General features: G+C 46.8%; 1 protein-coding gene across 3 annotated transcripts in view; it reads right to left on the reverse strand.

The window, feature by feature from the left end:
- Positions 1-2960: 2960 nt before the first annotated feature.
- Positions 2961-18775, reverse strand: part of Xpnpep1 (X-prolyl aminopeptidase 1) — a 47613-nt gene continuing 31798 nt past the window's right edge. For 2 of the 3 annotated variants that reach the window (XM_055591478.1, XM_055591479.1), the window contains 12 exons: positions 16970-17180; positions 15537-15626; positions 14619-14669; positions 13491-13549; positions 13290-13367; positions 11412-11483; positions 10146-10206; positions 8829-8898; positions 7815-7988; positions 7201-7277; positions 6155-6253; positions 2961-3481 (listed from right to left, as the gene is read on the reverse strand). In XM_055591478.1, coding sequence (XP_055447453.1) covers positions 3353-3481; positions 6155-6253; positions 7201-7277; positions 7815-7988; positions 8829-8898; positions 10146-10206; positions 11412-11483; positions 13290-13367; positions 13491-13549; positions 14619-14669; positions 15537-15626; positions 16970-17180 — 1171 coding nt within the window. In that variant the 3' untranslated portion in view covers positions 2961-3352. Of the gene's footprint in view, positions 3482-3561; positions 3591-4746; positions 4764-6118; positions 6254-7200; positions 7278-7814; positions 7989-8828; positions 8899-10145; positions 10207-11411; positions 11484-13289; positions 13368-13490; positions 13550-14618; positions 14670-15536; positions 15627-16969; positions 17181-18775 lie in introns of all 3 variants that reach the window. The other variant, XM_055591480.1, reaches the window with a different exon arrangement.

Genomic DNA, 18775 nt, shown 5'->3' on the forward strand with positions numbered 1-18775 from the left:
CTGTCAATGTAGCTGGAGCCAATTAAGCCACACTGCTCTGAGGCTGCCTCTGGAAGCGACAGGCTTAACAGTGGAGCTGCCGTCACACTTGAGTTATGGTCTGTTTACACTTGAAATCAACTGTGATTCACAGTTCTCATTTCTACGGATAAGGAAGCTTTCAGGATATCAGGAGACAACAGACAGAGTCCTAAGGGTATGCTTCCTGCCTCCCAGAGGGATGACGGGTGAGAAGCACACCTCATCCCTTCTATTCTTTGGGGAGAAGCCTCACTTTATGGTACATATTAGAAATATGATCAAGCATGGGGAAGAGACAGTTAAGAAGTCATCTTCTGGGATCACAAATACATCCTGCTACTCGTTGGCACCCTGCCTACACTTTACTGACCTTGTTACAAAATGACCTGAGGAGATCTTGCTCCCACCAAAAGGCAGGTTGGAACCAAGCACTCTTAAGAAAACAAAGCCAACCATGCTGGGTAGCTCATGGGTACTCTAGGCTCTCCTAGGAAAACTTGTCCTTGCTAACACCTTAGCTCTAAATGGTAATATTGATTAACTCTTTTATTTTCCATTCCCTTAGTTAGACAAAATAATGGACACTGGCCCCCATGCTCTGATGAATGGCAAGTACATCTGTCTGTCAGTGCCACTCAAATTAAAGATCTGGTTTAATAGCGAGAGAGTTGTGGGATGATGACAAAGCAGGGAGCTCTGAGAGTCTGTCTTCTCCCCTACACAACACCTACACTGGCACAGTCATCCGATGCGGCCATTTTGGAACTACAGTGTCTATGGAAAGCTTGCAGCTTGAGAGGGCTTGACAGCAAATTGAAATTGACTTTAGTCAGTTTCAGCCTTTAGCCCTGTGGCAGTTACTTGGCCCCTCCCTTCCTCATCCACAAACGTCCCTCCCCACTGGCAGACAGCTGTGCATGGATGTTCCTGGAGAAAACTGCAGAGCTTGGAGAAGCTACAGTGAGCAAGACAGATCTTGGTTTAGATGAAGGGGTGTGCTCTGGTGTTTAATTGCTGCTTCTGGAAAAAAAAAAAAAATGCAGCAGTGGCCAGCTATGTCACACCTCCCAGAAAGCAAAAAGGCCTCCTCCCTCAAAGTAATTCCTAAGAGATTTAAAGGGCTAGTAATCTTTTTCCTTTCCTTCGTTTTCCTTTTTCCCTTTTGGAAACCATCCATTAAAAACTAAAACCCTGAGGGAGAGGGTGGACTCTGGGAGAAGCACAGGCTAAATATGTATGATCAAAGACATGAATTTGCATGTATGAAATTTTCAAATAATAGAAATATGTTTTTCTCAAAAGCAGAAATTAGAAACAACAACAATATGAGGCAAATATGAAGGCAAAGTCATATGTCCAGGAAGAAGCCCAGGTTCCTTCAAAACAGACTCAAGACTTTAAATTTTCATCACAAGGTGATTCCTGGCCTAAAGCCCAAAGCAAAGGTAAACAAAATCAGCAGTAAGAAAAGGAAGGAAGCCCCAAGGGGGAGGAGACCAAACTCAACTTCCAACAAAAAGGTCATAAGACATATACAAAGAAAATGGAAAGTGTGATACTTTCAAAGAAAAAAATACACAAAATTAACAAATCCAAACAAACTAACAAAAACCAACACAACACAAAACAAAAATGGATGGCAGATCTACAAGACGCCTTTAAAATGAACGCCTTAAGATGCTGAGAGGGAAATGTGTAGAAAGTGAAAAGCATGCTTGAACAAAATGCAAACGGCAACACAGAAAACCAGAGGAAACCAAAAACAAATTCTGGAAGTGAAAATTACAGAGACTTGACCAGTGTGATTTGATGCTGTATTTGAGCAAGCAGACATGGAAATAACAAAGAGGACGATGGAAATTACCGAGAAAAACCCACATGACACCTTCCAACAGATCGGATCATGCACTCTGATCCATTCCAGAAGATGGAAGCAGAGGAAATATCTGAAGAATGGTGTCTCGAAAATCCCCAAACTCAATGAAAGACATTAATAGAAGTCATTATAATCTAAGAAGTCAATGAATTGCAGTAGGGTAACTCAGAGACTCTAAGACACATTATTATCAGACTTTCCCAAGCTTATCTTTACAAAAGATAGCTGAATCAGTGGAAAGCTGACTTATGAGTAAGATTACCTGTACATTTCTCATGAGAAACTTGGAAGCCAGAAGGCAAGTAGGCCAGCATATCCTAAGTGCTAAAAGTAAAATGAGTCAACCATGAAACTGACATGCAGCAAAGCTGTTCTTCAAAAGTAAGGGAGAAATTACAGCATTTCCAGGTTTAAAGACAGACTAGACCTAACTCGCAAGAAATGCCTAAGGGATCCTGATGATAAAAGAACAAGACAGCAAATGGATGCCCCATGAAAGACTGATGAACTCGGTGAAGTACACAGGCAACTGTGAAAGCTGGGTCACTCTAACAATGGTTTGACTTCATTTTTTTCTACATTAATCTTTTTTTTTTAATCAGTCTGATAAAGGAACTCAGGCGGTGGCAGCATGCACAATGCCTGAACAGGTTCAAGCCAGATAAGGTCCCAGAACCAAGAGGAGGAAGAATGGTGGGCTTATACACATACACACACACACCAACAAGAAAGTTATCTGTAATTGATGCCAAGCTGGGAAAGGAAAAATCAGCTTTCTCTAGCTGAGTCTCAAGTATAGTGACCACACTTCAGGGCAGGTCACATGCCCAAGAGTCACTGGCCAACACAAAATGAACTCACTGGTGTTCTGCAGACTTTCTGTGTCATTTTGCTTTGTCTGCAGCATTTCCTGATTATCCGGTCTTTGTTTAATTTCCATCTTTGGGGGGGCTGGGGCAGGGTTGTGCTGTGTGTGTGTTTCTCGGCCAGCAGCCATGGAGACCCCTTGCCTAACTTAGACGAAGACAGCACCTTGGGGAAAGAGACGGCCAAACACAAAGCAGAGTTTTGATGTTTTTATTCTCTGATGGGAGGAGGGTCCCATGAGCATCAAGGTGACCGTGACTGATGGACTAGCACCTGGAACGAGACCATCATGGAGCAGTCAGTGTTCGTCACTGGCAGAGGGCTCAGGGTGTCGCCCCTTGTCAAGTCTTCAGCTTTGTGGGGACCCTCCTTCTGGTGTAGCTATTAATCTTGGCTCATTCTCAACAATTAAAAATTCATAAAAGACTGTTTGCAAGAAAATATCAAAGTGGATAAGAAGAGTTTCAGTTCTTCTTAGTGTCTAAAATTAAAAAGGGGAATTGGGAGGAAGAGAAAAGAGAAAGAAGTCAGGGATCTGCCGGGCTTCCTCCTTCCCCAGAGCATCCTTAAAACAAGTGCAGGATGGTATCAGTGCTGCTTGCAGATAGGCTCTGTCTCCCTGAGGAGCCACTCGAGAGCTTCCTGGCGGCCCTGTGTCTGCAGTTCCTTCCCAATCACATCCCTGCAGGTCTGGTGGTAGCTGTTGAGCCAGTCGCACTACAGGGAAAGAAAGGACACCATATGGTTTCAGGAAAGCTACACGGGCCAACAGCAAGGAGCCCAGATGCTACAGTCACAGCTGAAAGGAAAGACACAAAATCTTGTCCTTTTGCTCCTAGATTCCCTGTCTGCTTCCCTGGGAACAGGCAGGCTGCATTGCTTCTGCTGAAATGATCCCTGAAGAGCGCAGCATGCCAACCTGAACTAGCAATGACTGTTAGGGAACCAAACATGAATGTGGTAGCAAGCCCAGCCACTGGGCTTCCCTGAGTGCTGGGCTCCTCCTCAGGATGCCTGGAAGCCACACCCACTGATAATTATAAGGCATGAGATCACTAAGCTGAAAGCTTCTTCCAGGCCATGTGAACTCATTCCCTAAACCCTGAACTCCCTTAGGACAGTGCCAACCTAACCAAAGCGTGAGAGCTTTAAGGTCATCTGCTGAGACCTGACACTCTTCAGCTTCCTGTTCTATGACCACTAAAGCTGAATAAATGACACTGCACCAAGCCCGGGTGGCTCTGGTCTGCACTGTTGTATAGAGGATCCAAAAGCTTTGATGGTCAAGGACTATGGTCTTTTGGGGCAAGGCTGGAGGAAACAAGCTTGACTTTCAGCCCCTTGTAGAATATGCCGCCACATCCAATTAAAAAAAAAAGGATTCCAGAGTAGATGCTGACAGGACTTGGTGTCTGGGAACCGATAACACCAGACCTGATATTAAGGGGCCTATGACAGGCACAAAGGGGCACCCTCCCTTTGGGAGTGGTGGGAAAAGGAAATGAGGTGATGTGAGGACAATGTCCACAGGGTGGATAGGACCACACTCCTAACTGGACCAAGGCTGAGGAGACTGCCACTGCCTTTGCTCTGGCTGTAGCACAGGGAGGCTGTGTTATTTCAAAGGAGTAGTCTGCAACAGGAACCAAAGCTCACCTGAGAGACCAAGAAGGGCATATAAACCAAAGGCAGATGATGGGGTATTGTCAACAGGCTCTGACAGAGCCAAGACCCCAATGCCCACTGGAAAAAGCAAATTAGCCCTGCTACAAAATGGGGAAGTGACAGCTGAGGTAGTGTCAAAGCTAGTGAGGAGCTGTGTGTCTGTGTTAGCAGCAAAACCACATAGAGCTGTAAGGCTGCCAGCAGTGGAAAGAGCTCAGCAGCGAAGGTGGTGGCCTGTTGTAACCCTGGGGCCAAGGGGACATTCCCAAAGCCCTTCTGGTTGAGATGAGAGAGGATAGTGTAAACTGACTAAACACAGCTGAGGCAATACCCCCTGGCCCTGATGGCACCTCAGACTGTGATCCTCTGCTGCCATCTGGTGACAAAAGGTGGACTCACCCCAAACAGCCCCTAAAGGGACTGTCAAGAACAGACTGATGTGAAAGTACAATCAGCAGGTATTTATGAAGTACAGTGTTGTGTGCTTTACCGTTCCTTCAGAAAACTATGTGTCCTGGCCTATGAGGTGCTATATAAGGGACCTTTGCTAAAACACTGAGACAGTACTTTCTGGTATGTCACACAGTCTCCTACTGTCCACGGAAACTTGCCTACGACCCAAAGAAAGAGCAGTTGTCCCAAATAACTCTTCAGTGACTTGGCCTAGCAAGGTGTCGTCATAGCTACTGAACATGGCAGACCCCTGTGGCTGTGTCCAGTGTCACAGGCTAAGTTGTGAACGTTGTTAGCAAAACACTTCAAGAAAAAAACAGCCCTGCTTAATTTCACCTCGTGCACTGCCCTCCCTGAATAAAGTGGAGCATCACCTGGGAAAACTCCTCCTGATTCATTTGCAGGCAGGGTGACTGTAACCTACTCACTGGTCAAAAACTATAGCTTTTGGCTTCAGAGCCCCTTGATAAGGACCTGGTGTGTAGGCAAAGGGTGCTACAAGAGGCAGAGGTCCCTATGGGACACACGGCTTCCAGGCAATCTGGTATGTGCAGTGGCCAAGAGGCCGCACCAGCCTGGCTTCTTGTAAGAAAGACAAGTGGATCCATGTATGCTAAGGAGGCCTAGTACATTTCAGTTCTGCGATGCAGCCCACAGGCTTCTGCTTTGAGCGTTTCTCCCCAGTAGGTGGTGCTCCTTTCAGAGGCTTCAGAACCTTTCGGTGGGGTCTACTAACTGGCAGGAGTGGATCTAAGGGCAGGTCTTCAAAGGTCATGGACTGGTGCCTGATTCTAGTCTCTCTCACTGCTTCCTGGTGCACTGTGACCTGAAAACCTCTGCCACACACTCCAGCCGTCATGAACTCTGCTTCACACTCCTCACGCTCATGGAGCTGTTGTTCCTCCATGCCCTCCCCACAAGAATGGTGTGAATCTGAAACTGAGTGAAAGCAAACCTTCCCCACACGCTGTTTCTGTCAGCTCTTGCGGACACAAAAGTAACTGATACATTTTCTCAGTGCACACTGTTTCTCTCGAAAAGCAATGGCCTACTGCGTGTACCCTACAGCCTACAGAACTGTGCTAGCTCTGCTGCATGTACCCTACAGCTTACAGAACTGTGCTAGCTCTGCTAAGGCCCAGCACACATAAGAACAGCTACTGGTCCCACAAGAGACTTCAGACCTCTAAATGGAATGTGGGAATGGAACAGGGAATAGTCTCCACCCCTATTAACATTCCTCCAGACTTCTACCCCATGACTCCCTGTTACCTCTTTATCCGTAAGAGAATCCACATCTATCATTTTGGTTTGGATGGGAACCAAAGTTAGAGGTTCAAAGGTGAGGCTTCCTCGGTTATTGAAGTTATACTGCAGAAGAGAGGAAACAGCAGATTACAGAGAGTGGCTGCCATTCCTCCCCAAGCCTGGCACCCCTCAGGGCGCTGAGCAGCAGCCACCAGGTATCGTCTTCGGACGAGGAGCACAACGCAGCAGACACCATTTCCCAAGCATTGCTGAGGGCACACCGAGTTAGCAGAAATGAGCAAACGGTGGTGCTCAGCATGCCCACTGTCAGCTCCACAAAGCTAATGTTTGCTGTGACTGAGAGGTGGGGATAGGACTTGAGGGCGTCTGGACTTGGGGACTGTCTGGTTTGGATCCTAAGATTCTACAGGGGTAGAAACCATCCCAATCTATTAGCCACGTGGCCTATGTGGTCCTGTTTACTAGGCTTTTTTTTTTTTTCCAGTTCTGTGTATGTGTAGGAGGACAATCCTCCCCCATGTGGGTCCCAGGGATCACACTCAGGCGCCTCTACCCACCCAGCTCAAATCTGGATATTTTAATTATTTTATTTTTATTTTATGTAAACTGGTGTTTTCTCAGGTGCCCTGGAAGTGGGGTTACAGACAGGTGTGAGCTGCCATATGGGTGCTGGGAACAGAACTCAGTAGTCTGGAAAAGCAGGGCTGTTTCTTTCTTTTTCTTTCTTTCTTTCCTTCTTTTTTTTTTTTTTTTTTTTTTTTTTTTTTTTTTTTTTTTTTTTTTTTTGATAGTGCTGTAGATGGAACTTGGGCCCTGGCCTGCGTCTAGCCAGGACTCTACCACTGAGCTATATCCTCTGTCTCTTTACGGTTTTACATAGGGAAGAAGCGTACAGTAAAATTCTTGTATGAGGGGAAGGAATCCCCATTTTGGCCCCACTATGGCACATTTTTGGCTCCAAAGACAGAATATCCATCCCCCGCCCCCCCACACACATACAGACACACAGTAAGAGAAGGAAACTTGTAAGAAAATACAAGAACACGTACCTTGGTCTTCGCAGGGACCACCAGAACAACATTCTCAATGCGGATCCCAAAAGCCCCATCTTCGTAATACCCTGGCTCTAGAACAAGGAACTCCAAATTAGAGGCAGCCTACAAGGAAGCCTCCACCAATGATGCCTCCAGCCAGGTCGGCCACTCACGCCAAAAAACAGAAGGGCTGCTTTATCCATCTTCTCCCACTTAGCCCCAGTCTTAAAGGCATTTGAGGTATAAGACAGGCTCTAAGGTTCCGAAAACAGACCACCAGGCAGAGTACAGTGACGGGTATCTGCCGCACAAGCCACACTATGTATCCACAGGACACAGTGAGGCAGCACTGAGGCCTATTCACAAACACTGAGCAATATAAGGTAACAGAACACAGCGTGGCCAGCATGATCTGTAGACAAACAAAATGTCTACACATATGAAAAACTACTTTTTACATTTTTATCCATATATTACTTGTTTTAAAATGAGCCCAAATCACTCTGATAATTGAAAAAGGTTGTTGTCAATTCAAGATGACAGGAGAAGGAACTTATTATCGATTTCCTTTAAAATAACTGAAAAATAAGAAACTACAAAGAACTACCCTCTGCATGACGGATACCTACCATCAGTGACGATCATGCCAGCTTCCAAGGGCTCATCAGAGAATGTTTTATAACTGATGCCACAAGGACCCTCGTGAACATTCAAAAAAGACCCAACGCCATGTCCTGTTCCATGCAGGTAATCTAGGCCAGAATCCCACAAAGCTGACCGTGCAAAGGAGTCTAGAAGGTGGCCTGAAAATCAAACGGACACTTGGTATTCAAACAGCGCTTTAGAGATTAGATGTATTATGTTTGGCTTCAGAAGGCGAAACAAAGCAAAAGGTAAATGTTACCAAAGAGTTGAGATTTAAGTTCAGTACAAGGAAGAACTTTCTAACAACAGAAAATATGAGAAGACAGTCAGAGCTCAGTCTAAAGCCAGGGGATCATTTTCAGCAGCAGCTTAGGGGACAGACATCTATTTACAGATTAAGGCTGCAAAATAAGACATTCCCTTCCCAGATCTGGGACCCTAAGGTTTCAGAATTACAAGCATGAGATTCTCACCAGACTACAAGCAGACTGGTAGGCATGAAAGATAAAAAGACCAAGTCTAAGGGAGCTGAACACATGCCCATCTGCCAGAGTCGAGGCCTAAGTCTGCAACCTGTAATCTAATGCTTCATCCAATGCTCAGAGCAGAATATATCCCAAGTTAGTATCCCAGAAACAAAATCCAACAGTGGTCATCAAAGGTGCTGGCCCTATGCTGAAGACACACAGGAGGCTACCCTAACTTCCATTCCAGCCCTGAGGCTTTTGTGCCCAATTTGCCCCAACATGTGTCAACCACTTCTGTCAGTGGTCAGAACTGACACTGGAAACCAACCTAAGCCTGGCTCTTGGTTACATGGGAGCTACATCTGGGTAGAGGGGTCTCACTCCATGGAGTATCCTGTATATCCTAGCTGGGCCAGAACTGAACCAAGACTAACAAAACAAAATGGAGGATACATTTTTTTTCTACCCACACTTAAGACATGCTTGCGCTCTGAGCCTTGAGCCTGCCACATGACAGAATAAACCACCTACCTTTGGTTCCTGTTGGGAAAACAGCTGCACTCACAGCTATGTGGCCTTTGAGGACATATGTGAAGCATTCCTGCCAAAGAAAACCCAGAAGGTGGCTGCAGGAGACAGGTATTTTAACCCTACACAGTGTTCTAAGCACTTCAGAACAGCCTGCCTATTAAAGTATCTAATAATATTGTAGAGAATGTCAGTGAAGTATAAACACAAAATAAAACAAAAAAAAATACCTTCACAGCCTAGCCACGTATCAACTGCCAAGGAAATCTGGAACTTAAACTTAAAGCAATAGCAGAAAGGTGACCCACCAGGCCTTCCCTTGAAGCTTCTGCCACAGGCTGTTAGAAAGATGGGAGACCAGGAAACACAACACACCCTGTATCAACCTTCACGACAAGGGCACTTGAGCACCACGCCAGCCACTGGTAGCAGATCTGGCCTGGCAGCCGGGCCTAAGCATCTGGTGTCCTTACCACCATGCTGTCCTCAGGGTCAGCTTACTACCCAGACAAGGCCAAGAGCTTGCCAGAGGGCCAGGGAAGGACCGATACCCAAGACTCCTCCATCCGATCGCAGCAAATGGATCCTGCACCCAAGGCCCAAAACCGTCGAGGTAGGAGTGGCAAAGTCAAGCCGCAGGACCAAGAAAGGTACTAGCACATCTTGTAAAACCCTCTCCCTCAGACACACAGAACACTCAGAGCCTCAGCCTGTGCCAGCTGAGCAGAATGATATCAAGGTTTCCAGCTTATAGCCTCATGGGGCCAGGGAGGTGGCCACTGCTGTGCCCATGTCTACACATAACAGCTTGTTCAAGGCCAGAGTCAGCAACAGCAGGGATCTAGGCAGGGTTCCAGACCCCTAGAAGATATCTCTCTACCTCACAACTCTTTGCTACCTTTCTAACAGGTCAAAGCAGAAACTGAACAATGTCTATCATTCCACAAAGTCCATTGAGAGGGGAGCTGTAAAAAGGAATGCTGACCTTGAAAAATAGGAGGGTAGCTCTCAGAATCCAATCTAGACACTGCTGATAACGCATACATTTGACTACCCTCTCCCCCTGCAAGAGTAGGCCAAAGCTATTTGAAGTTGAACTTGAGCTGCTCTGACCTTAACAGCATGCTTTTAAATTTTCTCCAAATGTCTTACCCTCCAATAATTAATTATACAGATCTCATAAAACCGATAAGCCTGACTCCACAAAAATGAGTGTTTTACTACCCTGCTTATAATTTGTATTTATTTATGCAATCCCTTGATAAAAGCAATGGTCTTTCTAAGAAGGCAGACAGGGCCTCAGACTCTGCTTCACATTACCTTCTCATAGGCCGTAGGGGTCCCAAAGTGCATGGTCCGGGTGACATCTGTGGTTCCGTCCCTTCCAAAGGTAGAGAAAACAAACAGTAACCTTTTCTCAGCCATGAAACAGGGTACCTGGAGAAAACTATACACAGAGCCTGCTGGGAACAGCACAGGAGAACAGCTTTCCCTAGACGGTTACATAGCTACCATAGGAGCCGGAGCCCAACTCCTAGACACGTCCAAGAAAACTGAAGAGGTGTGTCTGACCAAATACTCATACATGAATTAACTGTGGCATGACTGTACAAACTGATTTTCTACTTCGAGTGGGTAAATTATAACTCAATAAACTTGTTATGAAAAATAATGCAAGGTTTAAATGCAAAATTGGCTTGATAGAACAGGAATGGATTCAGCCCTAACATACACTACCCTTGTCCATATAGTGAGGGCTATGCCATGAGGCAGCTGTCACTGGGTTACGACTAAGAAGACCAAGTATACAGAGGCCTGTAGTGAGCAGCTGTAGCAAGAAAACCAAAATCCTCCTCTTGCTGCTGGAAAACAAAGGGATTATTGAACACAGACCCTAAAACTACCCAGAGGTACCTCTCAACACACACCAGTTCACACCAAATATAACTTTCAGAGCCTTCCTATGAAATTCAGAAGAGACAGAAATTTATACTGTGGCCAAGTGATCCACACATCCTGAGGCCAGGCTGTGTCACCGGTAACCAGCTGAGCTCCTGGAACAGGCTCCCACTGCGGGGATGGGGGCTGGTACACAGTGCACAGCATCTACTCTGGCTCCTTCTCAAGGTTCAGCAATGAGAGCCAGGCAAATTTCAGTCTTTCTCCTGAGAAAAAAATGTAGACGTGGAAAGCTGTAAAAGTGGCAACACAGGCTCAGGAAAGGGGAGGCAAAGGCTGGTCCTCATTTCAGACCATACATTCAAAATTAACCTTTCATCCTCAGGCCCCAAGGCCAGAAAGCTTTCTGAGATGGAGCAGAAAGTTCCAGAGGGTTCCCAAAGCTCACTTTCCTTCAGTTGCTTATTTCATACTTTACCAGGACTACACAACTCCATCATCCCTCATACGAACAGTCACAACTGGGCTTTTCCAATGAGATGTCAAAAAGCAGACAAGACAGAAACCATCCAGCCAGCAAGGGATGGGTTAGCAGCCGGGCGCACTCAGCTAGAGCAGTTTGTTCTCCTCTTGGACCTTGGGCCTTGAGCTCAGTCTCAAGCCCCGCAGCAGCCCTGGCTCACTTACTTGTACTGAGCGCCCGAGTCAATGAGGTACACCTCATCCAGGGACAGGGTCCTGTTTGTCTCGGGGACCGGCCTGCCAAAAAAAATAAAAACAGTTATTCCAAACATATAATCAGTTGGCAAAGCTGAATACTGTATACTATTTTTTTTTTCTGTTTTTGTTTTGGTGTTTCAAGACATGATTCCTTTGTGTAGACCTATCTGACCTAGAACTTGCTTTGCAGGCCAGGCCAGACCCAAACTCAGAGGTTCAACTGTCTCTGCCTCCCAAAATGCACCACTATATCCAGCCCTGTGTATTATTCCTAAGACATATTTGTCTGAAATTATTATGGAAAGAAAAATTAGCCAATAAGCTATAAGCATTGCCCTCACACTATTCAAAGACTCTACAACCTAGCTTCCCAACTAAGACACGGGAACAGGAGTAACTGCGCATCTAGAACAGAGTGTTTAAGAGATGACTGCAAAAGCAACAAAATTAAGAATCAACAGAGACCAAAGTGGCTGTAATTCTCAGGAGGCTGAAACAGGAGGATTACAAGCTACACAGTAAAACCCTATCTCAAACAACAGACAGACAACATTAAAAACCTGACAGAAGCATCAGTCTAAGCTTGGGTTCCAGGGACAGGATGCAAACAGCCAAAGTCTCCCTGGTCTCAGGGTTGCAAACATCTATCTCTATCCAAGCATCTATCTCTGTGCTAAGAGACCCTGCCTTCTTTCCCCTGCAGGATGGGACAACTTCTTCTGGGTGGAGCACTCTTCAAAGAACAGGAGGCTCTTTGTGAAAAGTGACCCACCTTCCCCATTCTAGATCCTAGACAGTACAACTGTGCTGGAAATGCCCAAAGGGATGATAGCATTCTAAGTTCACACTCTGCGGGGATCAATCCCTCTCCAGCAATATCGAGACTCTCAGATACTGGCCAGGTCTCTAAGCAGGCTTCTGACAGTCTCCAAAACAAAACATCAAAAGAGGAACAAAGGGCTTTGAAATCTTTATTGCTCTAATCATATGAAAAAATCCACCATGAAATCTATCATGTGAGTGAGAGTGAAATCCCTTTGGTGTCTGTACATTGGGCAGGAGTCAGGGAGTGGGACCGGCACATCTGTGACTATGGCCCACACAGCTCTGAATCTGCCCCAGGCTAACAGTTCTAAAAGCAATTATTTACTAGGGAGAAAACCTATCCCAACTGTAGCCTAAAGAGACAGACTGAGTGCCCTTTCCTTTACTGCACATGGAAGACAGAGACGCACAAGTACAAAATGTCCTAAACAGCACAGATGCTGAGCTAGGTGAGCTGATGCCTGACCTAACTACATCTCCTACTCCCCACCATCTCTCTACCCACAAGAAGCTGCCCGAACTAGCAGTACACTTTTTGGATGTTGGCATTGGTGCTCACACTAGCCAGACCAGGACATCGAGAAGTCTGCTGCTACAAGAAAAGAAAGCACTCCAGAATTCTAGTCAAGATACAAGGATTCTGAGTGTCTGAGCCTCAGAAAGTAAATATGGCCAGGTGTGGCAGCTCATCCCTGTAATCCAGGATGAGGCAGGAGGATCACCATGAGGCTGGTGCTAGCCTAGGCTATGTAGTAAGTTCTGGACCAGTCTGAGCTACAGAATGAGAATATATCTCAAAAAAACTATTAATAATAACCACAACAAACAAGAGAAAACGTCTAAAAGGCAGAGGCCTGAGGATTCAGAGGAAATGAGGCCTCTGGGATCTTAAGCCCCTACTTCAGTCTCCAGACACACAGGGGTGGGCAGGAGGCCTCTGGGAAACTGTGTCTCCCTTCAGGCTCCTGTGCAGAAGCGGGTGCAGAGCCCGGCCCATGCTCCTCTGTCCGCATGCCTTACGCGTAGTGAATGATGGCGCCGTTGGGTCCGGTACTGGAAATTGTTGGGAAGCTCAGGTCCACAAAGTCAGCCTGTTGCCTGGAAGAGACGAGCAGAGTCACTGGAAGGTTTTCGCTGAGCTGGGAATCAGGGCCCTCCTAGCCCACTCAGCTCACCAAGAAATCGGCACAAGGTTCCCAGCTCTCCTCAACAAACACTTACCTTCGAAATTCCTCGGCTTTGTCAGCAGCTGAGATCTCTGTTACACCACCTTTGGGAACCTATAACCAAAAAGGGCCTGTACATCATCAGCTCTTTACATGTGCTTCAGACATATTTAGGGGAGTGCATTAGACACATGACTTGTCCTCAATTCCCACACCCCAAAGGCCCACTTTGCAGGGTGCATTGTATCTCCTCTTTAATAGGGAGGGAACTTTGGCAGGCTTTCAACACAGCTATCTAAAGTAGAAGGACTATTTTCACTGGACTATTTTGTCACAGCACTATGTCCCCAAACCTTCTAAAATGTAGTGCATCTAAATTTAAAATTTCAAAAGCATCTCCTACTAAGCAACCTAAAGCCAATTACCCCGGAGGAACAAAAAGGGTAAGTGCAAAGCTATTATAGGGCTGTAACAGTGGGGAAAGAAAGACAAGGAAATCAATCAAAAACAGGGAGAATATGTAAGACAATCTGGCCATTGGATGCAGTGCAGTCACCAAAGCACATGGTCAGTGTCCACACTACCTCAGCCTAAGAATAAAACACAACACAAAAGCCTATCTGTATACCACAAGGAAAACAAGAACAGTTTACAAAGATGAACAGCTGCAAGTATGGAGAAAAAATGGTCATACTAGAAGACATGAGTATAATCCCTTTTCCAATTGTTGTTTCTAGTTCTTTAAAGGGAGAGTGATTCTATTTAATAGCAGCACAAAGAAACTAACTTCTTGTCAACTCCAGGTAGGGATAGGCAAGAAATTAATGGCCAAGAGCCAGTTTAATATAAAGTTTCAAGGCTTAAAGTGCAAAAAACACACACGAAGATAGCTTCCTCCCCATGTACCCAGGTGGCCTGCAGCTCAGGAAAGGCCACTTCTTCTCCTGGCATTCCACTTCAATATCACTCTCTACCACAGAGAAGCTACCGTGATGGAATTTCTTTCTTCCTCACAGATTTATTAATGCGTGTATGCACAAAGTTATAGAACACAGTGCCACAGAGAACACCAAAATCCAACTAAAGCTTTAGGCTACAAAAGCGCAGGGGGCCAGCTGTATCAGGGAGTGGTGATAGCTCAGGGTCTTCCTCAGTCGCATAGTCTATGAGGATAACAACCAACCTCTTTCTCCAGCCAGCTGAAGAGCTCACAGAGGGCAACAGCATCTTTAATCTGCACAAACAGAGTCAGGTGGTCAGCTTCAGATCCCAGTTCTGTGGCCACAACCACCAGCAGCACTCAGCTTCTGTGTAGCACTTCCCATTGCTGGGAGCGAAGAAGGCTGCCCAGCTATTCATCAACTGAGGCACAGTCAGGGGCCCTTCAACACCTGAGCACACTGGCAGCTCCTCTCGCCAGTGAATTCCCACCCAAATACGCCAGGAACAACGGGCTATAGTCAGCTTCTGTCAACCTCAGATCTTGCTGGCCTCACCTTCTGCCTTAAAGCACAATCTGTTTCTTACACTATCATCATCAATGCGTGTGTGTGTGTGTGTGTGTGTGTGTGTGTGTGTGTATGCGAGACATTTGTGGTTGCTTTGCTTACGTGGGTGGCTATGCACCATGTGTGCCTAATGCCCACGGAGATGAGAAGACACTAGAATTAGACAGTTGAGAGATGGTATGTAGGTATGTAGGTACTGGGTCCTCAGAAGAGCAGCAAGTGCTCATAAACCACTGAGCCATCTCTTCAGCCCCCTTTCATTGTATTTGTGTTATCATTCACAAAAATTTGACACATCCAATTTTACTGTCTTTCTTCTTTGAGACAGGTCCCACTATATACCTGAAATTAGCCTCCAATTCACAATCCCCCTGGTCCCAGCCTCACAAGCAGCTGAGATTGCAGGCCTGCATAACAGTTAACTGCCCCACATAACAGTGACATCATTCTCCCACTGACTCTGGAAAACCCGAAGGGCTTAGGCTCAGTGAGATTCTCAACTTGTGCCAGGCCCAGGGCTACACATATGAGGACAGAGCTGGACCCTCCCGACCACCTCCCATCCTATTTCGTACACCAACTGCTCTACTCACATGAGCCCGCCTCATGCCTTCCGACTCAGCTGAGTTCTTCACGGCTTTGGCAATGCAGATGGGTGTATAAGGCATACAGCAGCGATGATCCTGGGGCAAGTCACAGGAAGATGAGAAACATCCTGATGAATGGCTTGAAAAACACATACTCTGGGGCATTATTTGAAGAGTTCCCAGGAAGGACCCAAGAGCTGTCCCCTGGAGCCTGGAGTTCTGTCATTTCGGATGATGCCCAGAGCATGTTCAACATAGCTTGAGCTCACCCAAAATAAGATAAATACATCAAATGAGGCATCCTCCTCTAGGCCTCGCTCTTTGACGCTGCCCGTCTGTCACAGCAGAGGATTGCGTTCCAATCCTTGCAGCTCTGGCTGGGGTTCACTACCCTCTTAGAGTTAACTAAAACAACTTTCTTGCTGCAAAAAGGAACCTCATCTCCCATGAGAGGGGGCAGGTGACCTGCGAAAGGACTCCTGCTTTCTCCCCACTTCTCCCTGTGAGCACCTTCAGCTGCTGCCTCATCTTAGAGACTGAAGGGGTTTCTGACTGCAGTCAGAGCCCAGCCCTGTGTGACTGGGAAAGGGTTCCACACACCTGAAGCTTCTCCAACTGTGCACATTTTCTCTGCTCCCCCCACCACGCTCCTCATACACACCCCTCACATAACAAGAAAAAATAGGAGTGCTCTGAGTAGTTGAGCTGTAGGGCAGAGACAGTGTCTCTGTGGCAGGGTTGCTGATGAGCCGGGTCTGGGCTCCTGCCTAGAGAGTCCACTGCTGAGCTTGACAAAGACTACTTGCCAACCCAGGGTCTGGGGCTCAACAGCAGAAAACCCCTCTGAAGGGGTCTGGGCTCCAGTCCTGCCATAGATTCTAACTGAAGTTCAACAACTGGCGTTGGTTGCTTGCCCTGGCCCAGCAAGGAACCTTGAAGGGCAAGGCTGTCACTACCATGTGACCTTAAGACAAATCCTCCACTCCCTGGCCTCTCTGGGCCTCAAATCTCCGTCTCTCAAATGTAGAGAAAGAGATCGGATGCGTGCTGGAAAATGTATCTCAAAATGCAGGTTCCTGTGTGCCTTCACCCTGGCTGCTTAGCCCCTGCATGAGCCTTACTCCTTCTGCACTTTATCTGAAAGAACTTTCACAGCAGCACTGTCTCAGACACTACTGAGAGCTTTTTTCTCAGTCACACTAACTGCTGTTAAAACATATATTTAAATAAGGCAAAGTACTGCTGTGCGCTGCCTAAGATCATCTTTCACGCCCCACCCTGGAAGACAGGGACCTGAGGAGTTTAAAGAGCCTGAGATATTCCACTCTAGGCTCCTCCTCTGGGCTCATTCAGAGACCACAGCTCGGAGCTATGCCTGTATGACGTCAGCTCTGTGTGATGTCAGCACCACAAGGGCGCAGGCACGTTCAGACACTCACCTTGGGGATAGCCTCGCTCACAGCATAGCTAGCTTTGTCGCTGGCCCACACCTTCTCCCTCGGGGAGAGGTCAGCACACAGGGTCTTGAGCTCGCTCAGGATGGACTCATATGGAAGCACCTGGATTTTATACTCTGCCTCCAGGCCCAAGTCTAGGAGCAGGTGCTGCTTCACACTAGGCGCGTCGATGCGGTCCCCATCGATGAAGAGCCTGCAGGGGCCAGGGCGGACCACGGAAAAGGAGGGCCCATGCGTGAGAACACACACCGGGCTCACATCTTCTGGCTCTCAAAACCAAGCAGCTTTTCCTCTTTCCCCACCGCCTGCCCAAACCCTGCCCTCCCGACTGCATTTCCTGACCCTGCAAATGCTGTCACCATCCATTCACTTCTCTAGGTCAGAAACTGGCACATTGTCTCTGGTGTCCCCACCCCCACCCCCACTTAACAGTCTGAGACCTGCAGTCCCATCTCCATCACATCTGCCCAGCTGTCTGCAGCTTACCCATCACCCCCCAGACACCACCTCTTGGCCTCCAAATTCCTTCCTCCTTATTTTCAGTCACCACCTTTTTTATGATTTAGTTTAATGACTGTGTGGTCCCTTCTGAACAGGTCAATGAGTAACTTCCCATTGTCCTAGTTTGCCCTGTGCACCTTTCATTCTGCTTCCCGCTCACCCTCGGGCCCCACGCACTGCGCATTTCCCACGGCCTCTGAACATGCCACTCCCTCTGTGTGCACGGCGTTGTCCACCCCTCCTTGTCCCACCCCCACTCACCGTCCTTCATTTTTATTCAATTTCATTTTTCTCCAACTATCTCCTCTTACAAGTCTAGGCTAGCTCTTCCTGTGCACATATATCCACGCCTAATAGGCTTATGTGCCTACTTATATGCCTGAATCCTTCAGAGAAAGGAGCGCTCAGCTTCTCAACTACAGCCCAGGACCCTGCCATTCACACTAGCACTAATACCCACCTCTAACACAGTTTGCACTTAACAAATGGGACATGAAACATGAGCAAAGTACAATGAAAAATATGTATAAAAATGTTACCATGAAACCCACTATTTTAGATGTTAAGTAAAAAAGAAAGTAAGTATGGTTTTGTTGCTGCTGCCAACTGGTTAACTGGTTCATTGGTTTTTTGGTTTGGTTTGGTTTGGTTTGGTTTTGGGGGGGTTGGGAGTTGGGTTGGGTTGTTTTGGGGGGGTGTTTTGTTTTCTTTTGTTTTTTGAGGTAGGGTCTCCCTTTGTAACATTGTCTGTCCTGGAACTATATAGACCATGTTGACCTCAAACTCACAGAGATCTGAGTGCCTCCCAAGAACTGGACTAAAAGATGTGTGCCAGCTTGTCTGGCCCCTGTCCTAATTAGTTTTAACTGTCAAACGCAGACTACCACCATCTGAGAAGTGTATCTGAGCTGAGGGACTATGCAAAAAGATTGGCCAGTAGGCAAGTCCCTTAGGGGGTTGTGTTGGTTTTCAGTTGATACAGGAGGGCCCAGCCCACTGCAGGTGGCTCTATTCCCTAGGCAGGTGGTCCTGTGCTGCATAAGAAAGCCAGGGAAGCAAGAGCCTGCTTCCAGCTCCTGTCTGAGTTTCCACCTGGTTCCCCTCGTAATGGACTAAGGTTAGGAAGCGTAAGTCATTGTGTCACTTCTTCCTCTTAGTTTCTTTTAGTTGGAGTGTTTTATTTATCACAAGAGAAAAAACTGGAACCTCATGCAATAAAAAACAATGACAGGAAGCCTGTAAGCAATGCTCTGAAGTGATAAAATTGACAAATCAACAGAGCGAAGT

Source organism: Psammomys obesus, unplaced genomic scaffold (assembly GCF_907164565.1).
Source record: "Psammomys obesus unplaced genomic scaffold, mPsaObe1.curated_primary_1811, whole genome shotgun sequence".
Taxonomy (NCBI): domain Eukaryota; kingdom Metazoa; phylum Chordata; class Mammalia; order Rodentia; family Muridae; genus Psammomys; species Psammomys obesus.